General features: G+C 37.9%; 1 protein-coding gene across 1 annotated transcript; it reads right to left on the minus strand.

The window, feature by feature from the left end:
• Positions 1-362: 362 nt before the first annotated feature.
• Positions 363-9,479, minus strand: LOC105382419 (troponin C). The gene is made up of 6 exons (XM_011552296.3): positions 9,328-9,479; positions 8,148-8,178; positions 2,883-3,026; positions 2,381-2,500; positions 1,291-1,422; positions 363-641 (listed from the first exon to the last, which is right to left on the minus strand). The coding sequence occupies exons 1-6, from the start codon at positions 9,349-9,351 to the stop codon at positions 613-615; spliced, it is 480 nt and encodes a 159-aa protein (XP_011550598.1). The 5' UTR covers positions 9,352-9,479; the 3' UTR covers positions 363-612.
• Positions 9,480-12,842: the final 3,363 nt, after the last annotated feature.

Below are 12,842 nucleotides of genomic sequence, written 5' to 3' on the forward strand. Positions count from 1 at the left end.
ACACTCATGGGCAATGAAAAAGTTCTAGTGACAAAAGCACCAAGTTACTCATTAATTGAAAAGGCTAGCATAATGATGACTTCTGCAACATTGAAGTGCATTTAACTGCCCCTCAGAATAGTACCAACGATAAACGTTATCATTTTTTACCAATTTTGAATTAAATGTTTTAAAAAATGGGTCTATTTGATGTCGGTATTTTGAAAATGGAACAGTTTCATTGCTCGTGAGTGTATAAGAGAATGTTGCCACTTAAGACTATTGGAATTTATTGAATTTACCCTACACGTGCACCTATTTAGATATACGTTAGACAGGCCATATTAAAACTCACATATGGGGGAGTGAAATGAAAACATAAATAATAGAATAAAGAATTTATTAATATAAACAGTACACAGACACACACATCAGAACAAGAACGATATTATTGCGCACGATACGTGAATAAGTTTATGTGAAGTAATGTATTGAGATTCATTTTTATCTGGGTTAAATTTTCATCTTTCAACGAATAGATAAGTAGATAAGCATACCGATTTGTTGAGTATGAATTAACGCACATACAAATATTTAAATATAAAATTGTAAAAAAGAAGTTTTCCTCGATGTTTATTCCCCGGTCATCATCTCCATGAATTCTGGAAAATAGAAATAAATATAATTTATTTTTTTTATAAAAGTTTTCTGTGTGAGAGTGAATGATAAAATTAAACACATCGGCAGCCTTAAGTGCCGTAGTTAGCAAAACAGCGCTCCGGAAAATAGTTTTCCTAACGTAATCGCTAGAGTGCAGTAAAATCTGAAATCTGAAGTGCCAGTGATGGGCCTGTCACATCTGCGGTTATACTGACCATCGTCGGGGTGGAAGAGTTCTCGAGTAGAAACCACGAACAGGCAAACGTAGCTTAGGCCGCCCTCTAATAATTAATCCACTGGACCAACGACTTTAGACTGGTAGGTAGAAGGGTCATTCTAGCTAACGAAAAGTTAAATTTAATAACGCAGAGTAACCCTCCAATTCAGTTTGGATGATACAAGTGGTGTCAGAGTATTAAGGTACTCCTTAAAAGAGATCTATTTTTAGCATTGGACGATGGTGATGATGGAAGACACACAGATATATACAGATGTATATACAGAGAGATAACAATCCATAAGCAGCGTAATAAGTGCTTGCCTGTCAAACATCCGTCAGATCCATATACAAGTTACTTATAGATTGTTAATTGCTTTAGTGTCGGTGGTGGTAGCCTCTCAGCTCATAGCTCGTGGTAGCCTCACACTCACCGTCGAAGTCGACGGTGCCGCTGCCGTCGGTGTCGATCTCCTGGATAAGCCCGTCCAGCTCCTCCTCCGTGAGCTGCTCGTCCAGCTCGCGCAGGATCTCGCGCAGGCTCGACGTGGGAATGTAACCGTTGCCTGGAAACACGAAGGGTTGAGTTTTAGTTGCTGCCAGCTTAGGCCGTCTCCCCAGTAGGCAAACTGTTAGCGACCGATTGAGTTTGCGGCGTATTGATGTAGTACCTACTACCTACTCTCTTCATATTCGAAATGGAGTGTCCTCAGTCTGCTAGTTTAGTACGCAGTTTGCAGTGTTACGCGCGCTGACTATCTCAGTATCTTGTCGCTAACATTTTGCCTACTGAGAACACGGCCTTAGACATACCGCGGGTTCGATTCTAGTGACACGTTTGAATGAATTCAGAAAATATCAGACAAGGGAACAGAAATGTAGCTTATCCCGTCGGAAAATGGACGCGGGGAATTTCTGTTTGTGATAAATTAAACCTCAAAAAGTTCCCAGATTCAACATGGGGAGTTAGATGAGTCACATTGGCTCGTATTCTAATAAAATGTCATACATAACTGCGTAGCGAACTTATAAAAATACATATTTCAAATAAATCCGCTCTAGAGTCCACTCACTCGGCGATATATTCTACAATACGACTCTTCGTTTGGGTATGCTGTCTCGGGCGGCTGCCAAAACTTTGTTGTGTAACCCGATACATACACGCTTTAATCCAATTCCAATGGTGATAAGTTATATTTAGCCAGACAGTTCGATTTCCAGTTGCTCCCATCTAACATTCTGTACCTATAAGAGACGGAGTAAGACTCTTGGCACAACCGTACGGGTCTATTTCTAACTAATTCGAATTAGCTACAAAGTGATCTCTCACCAATGATTTCAGAAGTAAGAATGCACCCATGCGTGTCATAACATTTTGTCTAAAAAAGTAAAAACCGCGCGCGGGCCCTAACTCAAACAAATTATTATAGATATAAGAGATTTTAGGGCCAGCGCAAGGGTGCCATTTTCTTGTGCGGTTGGGCCTGTCCTTTCGCTAGTTTTATATAAGTCAATGTCCCTCACCTTCCTTGTCGTACAATCTAAATGCTTCTCTAAGTTCCTTCTGCATGGCTTCTGTGTCCTCCTCCACGATGAACTTGGCGGCGAGCGTCACGAACTCTCCGAATTCAAGACGACCCGACTCTGATGAAGTAAATCAATGCATCGTGAAAGTTATGTCACCAAATTACAGAACTTATGTATAGTACCATATATGTACATACAAAATTATGTATAAGTAAAGATCTTGCTTTGGTGACCGTCAGAGTTTAATAAAAAGGGGGTTTTGATGAAATGCATCATAGTATAATAATGCAGCTAGAGCTTGAGGTTTCTCTAAGAAGCATAATTATCAGAAATGCTGTAAGTGATTAGTCACAGAACTTTAGATAGACATATACAGAGCCAAATTCAACCGTATTTTAATTTAAGAGGACGTGACTCTTCATACCTAATTTGTAAACCTATTTTATTGTGTCAAAAAGCTCCATGAATTCAGGGGTATACTTATAAAGTGTGAACTCACTGTCGGCGTCGACCTCCTCGATGAGTTCCTCCAGGATGCCCTTGTTGAAGGGCTGCCCCATCATCCTCAGGATGTCGGCCACGAAGTCGCACGGGATACTGCCGGAGCGGTTGTGGTCGAATCCATCGAACGCCTTGCGAAGCACTGTCAGTACATAACGTATGAGAATATGTTGTCACACAGTGATGTATTGTAAACAGTCTACCTCAATCAGTGCTTGGACTCATGCGTGGTAACGTGCTGTACCTAGGTCGGTTTAGGTATTTTGGGTCGAATAACAGGGGGCATCAATCAGGGGGTTTTGAGCCAAACGGGTAATATAAATAGGTACGGAGTTTTCACTATTCTAACAAGCATATTTTCCTAAAAATTATAAATACATAATATACTTATATTGGGGTAAAAACTAACAATGGAAAGAAACCTCTAATTCTAAAGGGTGGTATATCTAAGGGGGGTATCTAAATCATGTTCTTCTCTAGGAGTAAGGGTTAACCACTACACAAACTGGGGGTTGTTTTATGCTTACGTAAGACTTGGACACTCCCAAGACCTAAAACACAAAACCTTTTTAAAGAATCTGCATAAACATTTAAACATACTGCATTATCCTTTAATGGAGTGTTTCCTTTTCTGATCAATGTCAGTGTATGAATAAAAAATAACCCGCTGGGCAATGATAAAGAAGTTACGTTTAATATTGACCTAGGTACGTAGTTGGAAACCTAGATCGTTGTTGCAACATACATGGAGCTTAAAATATTGTAGAGATTTAAAAAGTTTAATCCGAACTGATTCGAGTATTGAACGAGGAGAACTTACTCTATACTGACGAAAAACGAACGAACCAGAGCTGTCGTGCAATCTAGCGAGATAGAGTCGTGGCTCGCGAACTTCGTTTTTCGTCATATAAAGTGACCCCCCCAGTTCGGGCGGGATTGGGGCACCGGTTCAACGCACTATGAAGTGCGAATCACGTTGTGCAACGCGTCTATTTCGGTGCAGTCGCCGCTCGGTGCATCGCGTCGCCAGGCCGCGCCCTCTGGCGCAACCACTACAGTATTTAGGACGACTTTATTTAATCCGACCTATTCAAATTGGTTTGCAAAAATATACCGTCTGCTAACTATCAAGGTATCAACCGTTCCTTTTACACATCTGGCGCGTTCTGAGCAGTCAGCAAAGCTATCTGACTGACATTACGGTGACAAACCCTAGTCCCACTCTTGTAGTTGTCCCCGACCCGTTAAGTACAACAACTATCTGGTATTATGTAGATACTAGCTGCTGCCTACGAGTTTGGAAATTCCGGGATAAAAAATCAAATGTATTCCTGTATCTTAGCTACCTCCCAACCAATTTTCAGCTAAAACGACTACAGTAAGTAACACGACTTTCAGGTATAGTTACTACACTTTAAAATGATCCCCTGAGTCATTTCCATTAGGCTTAGTATGCCACTTTGGAAACAACCTAAATAATGTTTGATTTAGCCTAACGCGCACTTAGGTCTCATTCATAAAATGTTTTAGTTTAGTTCAACAAATTACAGCATGTTGTAAAACTATTCAATAAATATCTAAATTAAACATCTGGTAATAAAATGTCCAACACAAATCTTAATATTACGCCAAAGTGCGTAATTTTATATAGTACCTACACTATAAATTTATATCTTACAGCTCCCATCTGATATTAAAAGCGAGTATAAAAATCTTTCAGCATGTAATGTGGCATGTGAAGGGTACAAAGTAACACAGTCATAAAAACTATTTTTCATCCGTAATAACTTTATGACTAACCGTTCCATGTGATATTAAGAACGTATATTTATGGTGGAATCAAGAGCGGTTATTATTCTTTTGAATACTCTGAGATACGGTTATTTTAAAAAAGAGAAAAAAAAAACTTCTAAGAGTTTTCAGTGATTATGAGAGTGCGTCGGGTTTGCGTCAGACGGAAATTATTAATATTAATTTAGTCCGCACGAGCGTTTAAGCTCTTGATTTATTGTGGCAAATGAATGTGGGCCGGTGTTGTCATGTGGGCCAGAATAGGGCGATGCTTGTGATCTAAACTAGTAAGCGGATTATAAGGTTATAAGTTATGCTAAACTAAGAACATAATTATTAGAATGTCTTAACGCATTTATGATGTTTTATGGTTTAAAAAGTATACACACACCCGATTTCGCGTTGTTCTATGCTTAACATCGCTCTTTAGATTCATTTGACCAACCAAAAGAAAGATTATGATACAGAAATAGATGCTATTACTGTATCAGTTTTTATTAGTTGGTGAGTATAAATAGACTGTTTCATGCTGCGTGCAGCTGTCCAACAATATTTTGATGAAAACATTTTCATCCAGACTTTTATTTTTTTCCAGCGGAAAGTTAATTTTAATCATAAGATCTCTTGGCATTTGTCTCAAAGCTTACAGCTTTTATATGTATTTTTTATTTTAGTCGTTTTATTAATTACTGACAAGAGACGAAACTTTTAAAATTAGAGTAATAATAACATTAGTTAATTTATGACAGCCCAAAAGTACATGTAGGTAAAAAACGTACTCAGCGAAAAACCATAACATGTGTAAAAGTGATTCATTCACTGTTTGTTAGGCAGACTTAGGTCGGTATGCATACATTTTCATTATTTAAAAGCTTTTGTTTTAAGTTCCTTGGCAAACTGTTCAAAATATTTCAGACTTTACAAGCTATAAATTTTTGTTATAGCCCAACTGTTTCATAATCATAACAAACCTAAACCACAATAATGTTATTAATATCTGCAAAAAATAACACATGAGCTTACAGAAAATGTGTTTAAACTTTCGCACCTATTCGCTCTTGTGTTCTGAATGTTCCAAATAGTAAATCATGGAAGGAACTAGGTCTACCTTTATTATATTATGTAAGTTAGGTATATCTGTATGCCAATCAAAATTTTCGATTCTAGTCGATAGATAGCTCGATAGTTGATAACGTTATAAACTAATGAAATGCATACAATCATTAAACATACAGTATTCGAGATTGGCACACTGTGTTTGGTGGGGACCTCATAAAAGGATGTGACATTTCTGACAAAAAAATTAAACTTTTTACATAGTAGCACAAACTATCACGACTTGCGCTAGTAAATACGCCATAAAATTAATTGAATTACGACAATAGACTGACTGAAACAATGTTTATGTGAGATTTATATCTTGTACTACATCACTTTGTGAAAAAAGTTCAACAGCCTTTAATTGAGTTGTGTTTTTGAGAGACGTACTTAAAAGTTTGCCAGATAGTGGACCATTCACAATAAGATCGCTTTGCGAAAATAAATAGATAGACATTTACTTTATACATTACGCGAGTATATTGACAAAATCATTCATCATAATAAAATTACGTGTTAAATTCATTGAAACACCGGGAAACTTATGTCGGTTTTGTAACAATTAAGGGATTCGAATACATATTTTTTTTTTGAAAAACCAACCTGTTCGCATAGCTTATGAACATTGGTCATCATTTTCAGTGTGTTTTTTTTTTAAATCTTTAAGTAACATTCACAGGGTGCACGGATCGATCCTCCCCCAGTGACTGTACCTACTAGCTTACATACATCATAAACCTGTACTTTATATACGTCCGTACGTTTATATACGCACCCTTGGCAGTCAGCGACTGACGCTATTCTGTCCAGCTAATCTTTTCACCACCACGGTGCAACCAGTGTAAAGTCTCAAGTGTAAAGTCAGAAGAAGTAAGGGTGCTTACATAGAGAGACTGGGTTGCCTGTATCTACCCGTATCGGTAACCTGCTGTTTATCTTTCTGCGAGTGCGCTAGAGCATTTCTCGGTTTTATATCTCTCAGTTCGCATACCTAATCAAGTTACCGGTACGGGTAGATACAGGGAACCCGGTTCTTTATGTAAGCACCCTAACTTCCAAGATCAATTGAGCGGACTGTAGGTGGAAGACAATGGGTGTGTCCCCTTCACGGATGGTTGGCCCCTCGCCAGCCGTGGTGTCGGCGGTGTCGGCCTGGCGACGCGGCTGACAACCAACTGTCATACATCACATAGTCTGTAGGGTTCCGTAAGCAAAGTAGTGAAGAGAACCTTAATAGTGTCAAGCTATATACCCGGAGTTAGAAAGTAAAGCCAGGCAATAATACTGGCTGAGCTGACCACAAAAACAGAGGTTCAGTTAAATGAATACCAGCCATAAAATATAAATCTTACAATTTCATGTTTCAGTGGCGAAAGGAATGATAGATAGATTTTCTGGAATCATTTCTCAATGCATATTTTATGTACAGGGCCACTACATGTATTCAGTTGCAAGAAATAAACCGTAGGTAAATAATACATAGCTACGGAACCTTTTAAAAATAAAAGTAAGTCTATCTAATCTAATCTTTTCAGGAAAAAATATTGGTAAGCTCAGGCTACATGATAACTTTCATCGTTATAATGACAGTTGTTTTCAACGACAGAAACGATTATATTTCGAGAATTTTAAAACTATTTTTCATGAATGTTTTTTTATTTAGTGGTTTGATGTGGAGATTTTCTTGCGGTTGATATTTATTTAAATTTTATTTATGTCTGACATGTAGTTTTGCGACAATTTATATTTGTAAAGCTTAGCCAGTACAGTTTATTGTATGGATCAAGTAAATATTTATTTATTATAAAAAAAATTACATCTTATCACGGCAAAGTTCGCGAATTTTGAAATTCTGATTTCATTTTCGGGCTTAGATATAACATTCTGCACATGTAGGTTTCGGCTTAGTATACCCTTTTAGCAACAATCTGTATAGTAGTACAGGGAGTTAAAAGGTGATGGTAAATGTAAGGTGACTCGGGTGGTCATGCTGCTCGGTCGGATTCTCGAGCCTACGAGTTCCTTCGGTTTACGATACAAGTTTTACAGCATCCTATATATTGGGACACCTGTAAAGCCGATCTTTTCAGCGGTCACTGTGATCTGGGCCAGATGCCAATGATGAGGTTGCGATTTTTCGCCCGAAACCAACGACGAAATAATATTATGTATGCTTTATGAGAAAGATATTTGGATCAGTGTTGTGTTGCTTTGGTTGCATTTCCCTCTTGACACTAAAACTACTAAGTATAGATATCTATCTACGTATAAGTAAAAGTAGTTTTTTGCTTCAAAATAAAATAAATATTCAGATCATGGACGAATTTAAAATGAAGTATAACTTTAATTCACAGTTAAAATTGACTATTCTTACCGGCGATTTGTTCTGGAGGGAGCTCATCTGCCTGAAATAAAAGCACCATATTAAATTTACAACACTACCAATTTTTTGTGAAAGGAAATAGGTATTTATTCCGAAAGCACCGAAAGTCCTCAATGTAATGTTGTTCAGCTGAAACCAGATCGATAAATTTTTTGGTTCACTCAGGGAGAGGCACCATTGGTGCGTTGCGTTGTTCAAAACGAACGATAGTAAAAATATATCGCTGCGATGTCGAAACGCAACAATGGGGCCTTGCCCTAATGCAACGAGATAGAGATGGCTAGCGAAGCAGCGTTCCCCGACATTGTTTTCGTAAAGCTAGAGTGATCTGTAGCAGTGACTGGAATGAAAACATGACGCAAGCGAATAAAAGTACATCGTTTAGGACATTATAAATTCACTTTTATGTGCAATAGAAACGAAAATAGGCCGTCCTGCAGCGGTTTGTGGCCATTAAATCTCAGAAATAGAACTTAACTTAGGCGGATCGATTACAAATTAGAACGTTTCACGGTTTCATGAGTGTAGATATTGGGTGGGCAGGTATAGGTATGTAGTGTATGTTTATTCAATATTTTGTGTGAGTACTTGTTTATAAATATCAATCAGTATCAATTATTCAAGCCTAACCAAAAATAAATAAAGTTACATGCAAGAAAGTAAAAAAAAAAAATACGCTGTGGGGCGTTTGCGGTGTATTGATATTGATACTATGCCGCTATTGCCGCTACTTCATTACTATAGTCTAGTAGTACTAGTATACTGAAAACTAGCAACAGTTAACTGTTTGCCATCTGGCGACACAGCTTGATGTATTTCATATTTACATAGCTGTAGCTTATTTTTTTTTTGGATAAGTAGGTACTTTTAAAATAAATATCTAGTAGAAAAGTATACAAAATATTGTTGATATTTTAAAAAGACTACAACAGCTGCCTAGACACGCCGCGACGCCCTGTCTTGTAATGTCAACAAGTTCAGCGCGGGAAACTTTACTGGGGAAACTTCCTGAACGTTTCAACTCATGAAAGTTCTGCTAAAAGTTCAACTTTGTCAAGTTATTCAGGACGCATTCTGCAGCGTTACATTATCTTTTGAAACATCGATTTGATTTTATTTGAGGAATCTTTTAAACACATTATTAAGCTACTAAACAAAATACAAAACCTACCCAGTCTTCTGTGTCCAGACCCATGTTTGATATCACTAGTTAACACTGTGAGACGCACAACACGACTGGCGGTGCTCGCTTCAGCGATCAGCGTTCAGCTTTCAGGGTTATTTTCACCAGCGCTTGCTACTACTGCGGCCTATCGAACACTTACGTATATAACGGGAAGCACGGGGGTGAGGGGAGCGGGCGGGGGCAGCCCCCTCGGGTCCCTGTAGCTGCGCCCGCGCAACCGACCAATCGGGTGAGCCTCAAACGGCAGGACGCTGACGTATTTTTAGTCGGAAACGTGGTCAGGAAAAATGTAAACAAGAAGTGGCTTGATGTGATGTAGCCAGCGCAGCCCCACCCGCCTGGAGCGTTATGTTTCCTTGTCATAAAACTGTTTATTAATATGCAAGTCGTTAGTCGGCCGTCGGTAATAATAAATCTGTGAGCGAGGAGCTTCGTTTGATGAATGCTCTGCGTGTAGCTGATTATGCGCAGTTGGTTTTCAATTACTTACGACCAGTTCTAAACTTGGTACCTACGTGCTACACCCTTCTCTTTGATTATTACATTAATTCTATTAATCAAACGACGATCGGATGTACCTTTTTTGGATGCACAGTTGAGATGGTCAGCGTGTTGCCCAGGTCCTGGTGCTGGCACAGTAAGACGAAAGGGAGTGACTCATGGGCGGAAGTTTTATGATGGCTCCCTGTACGGACGACGGAAAAATGTTCCCGCTGGCTACAAGTCTCTTTTAAGAGAACCTCCTGCTGGACCACATGGGATCACGATATTAACGATTACGCGACCAGCAGTAAACCCCTGAAACCATACATTTTGTCAGCTACATTATGGTCATACAGGCTTTCTTCAGCAGGCCCGACTCTTCGTAAGTACTTATATTTTTTTAATTAAGTATAGGTAAATTTTATTTAGGATAGTAGATTACATCAAACTCTCTCTCGTTGCAGGAACTTGGGACCTTCGCGCCACCAGCCGCCGCACTTAACCATAACACCATCCGGTATCAATAAACTAGGTGGTGGAAATAGCTCATCCTTGAGATGGCAGACAAGACGTCTTATTTAACAAATGGATGATTTCATTTACATAGCCGTATCCAATTAAATGTTACTACCACGTTACAACGACATGCAGACAGAAACATCGTGCCATAAACCAGTAAATATCAGTCAATCAGCGAGATTTTGAGAATTTTCATGAAATCGGGCCATTACTGCAAGTAACGAAGGAGTTGGCAGGGGAATTGAGTGCTAAAGAGAATTAATTGCATTTTCGACCCTTCTCGTTCAGTGCCTTCCTTTTGTGTTTGTAAACACTTTCCGAGAACACCTGAGGAAGATCAAAAATGTCAAGCTTCCATAAATATATAAGTACCTTGCATTGTGTATTGTATGTATTCCGAAGTAAGTGAGAGTGATCTAAATTTATCCACCAATTTCGCTTTAATTATTGTGAATATTTAAGGCCGGTAAACAATGATGTTTTTCGTGGGCCGATGCCAACCACTGCAAGATCTGTAAATATTTAATATGGTCTGCTCCAATTAAATTCTTCAGAATCATTGTTGATTTTGTAAACATTTCATACTACTACCTACGGAGTTACTAGTAGGTAGGTACTTAATGGTGAATTCAGATAAACATTGTCCTTTGAGCTGAAAGCGTGGAGGATCCAAAACAGCGTTTCGGAGGGACAGATAAATTAACTGTTTGTTGAACGCTCATTTCTTCACTTCCAGCCAGCTGTCCGGCTTTTAGAACTACAATTACTCATTTTAAGTGCCATTCAGTAAATAAAATCCAACTGAATCGAAAAATAACCCATGTCTGCTCTGAGTTCTTCTGACTATGACGTGTATCTACTATTTCTGAGTTAGTTCCTAAGTTTATAAATTACCAACACGTTTATTTTCAATTTTGAGAAGATAGTTTAATATCAGATTAAAATAAGGATATATAATTTAAGGAAGATTAATTTTCATATTCGGTGGCAGAAGTGAAGCCTTTAAATTATTCCGCGAACTTGTTTAGGTATTGTACTTGTGTAGATTCTGAGTTTCAGAGCATTTTTATGAAAATTTCATTGATAAAAGTAAAATGCTCTATAATATTAATTATTTAGGGCGCTTCGCCTTCATGTGGCATCGCTGTGGTGTTAACCTATTAGGAATTATTACGAAGCCCATACAATCGCCTGCATAACTATAGGTAATATTATTAGCATCTTTTGATATTTTCTTTTGAATACCATTTCATTTTTATGTTAAGTACAAGCTCAAATATTTAAGTTCTTTAAAGTATTTATTTTTAAAGTTTTATGATTTAATGCTTTAATGTTTTAAGTTTCTCAGCTTAGATTTTTTTAGTTTAAGGGTCGGCAATAGGGAATCGAGGGTTGGCATTGTCATAGAATTATATAGTAAATGATGCTCTACATCTACAGCCTTGAAAAAAATCAAACAGGTAGCCGAAGAGTCTAGCTAGGTGCTGAATCATTCGAATTTAAGTAAATAGTTATGGATAACTGTAAATTAATTTCAGAATATCAAGAAAAACCAGTAAATCACACTCCCGTATTGTAACAACTGTGTCGTAATTATAAAGAATTTTCATATGATTCTTATCAAATTATAAAGATTAATGCTTGGACTAGGCGATAAATACCTTGTTTTTAAATAAACACACACCTATTTTGTGTAAATTAATAACAAACTTGGGCAATTTTTTTCCCTCAAATCTTCATACAAATATCTATGGCGGCTTTCTGTGTTATAAAATCATAAACACAAGCGACGTTTGACTCAGTCGGCCGCTGGCCTCCAAAGAAGGGTCACGTCGGTTTAGGCAGCACTGACAGCTCGCGATCTTTTCGTGTACAGATACAAAATCACTGCACATTGGTTGTCATTGCACTTTTTCAACTTTTATGACACCAACATAATTTGATTTGAAATTGAGGAAGCATAATTCTTACACTATATTCAATACATTAAATTAAATTTGATAGTGGGCAATGTTCTCGCGTGACATTACAGTCTCGTAAAGGTCCGATGAGGAGCAGGAATATAGCGAATGGATCTAAGTGATGACAATACGTAGGAACATTAGGTTAGGATTCATCAAAAACACAGTCTCATGGTACTGGTTGAGGAATGGTCTCGTGAGGATCTGATGAGGGCAGTAACAAGGTGGTGACTGAATTTTATTTCAAAAACCGGCCAAGTGCGAGTCGGGCTCGCGCACAAAGGGTTCCGTAGCAGCAAAATTACAGTTAAATCAACCTATCTCAAAAACTATAAGAGATACTTTGATCAAACCAAAAATCGTTGAAAGAGTTAATTAGCATGCATCACCTCTATTTTTTTTAGAATTTTATACCCCGCAGTTATAAAAATAGAGGGGGGGGGGACATACTTTTTACGACTTTGAGAGCTGATATCTCAAAAACCGTTCACTTTAAGAAAAATGTTTTTTAGAAAACTTTATATCATTTTAAAAGAC

The sequence above is a fragment of the Plutella xylostella genome, chromosome 10, assembly GCF_932276165.1.
Source record: "Plutella xylostella chromosome 10, ilPluXylo3.1, whole genome shotgun sequence".
Taxonomy (NCBI): domain Eukaryota; kingdom Metazoa; phylum Arthropoda; class Insecta; order Lepidoptera; family Plutellidae; genus Plutella; species Plutella xylostella.

Excerpts from the sequence above, each read along its gene's own strand:
- LOC105382419 (XM_011552296.3), bottom strand. The coding sequence starts at position 9,351 with ATGGGTCTGGACACAGAAGACTGG. Across the intron at positions 8,179-9,327 it reads GTCTGGACACAGAAGACTGG|GCAGATGAGCTCCCTCCAGA; the intron begins GTAGGTTTTGTA and ends CTTTTATTTCAG. Across the intron at positions 2,501-2,882 it reads CGAGGAGGTCGACGCCGACA|AGTCGGGTCGTCTTGAATTC; the intron begins GTGAGTTCACAC and ends TTACTTCATCAG.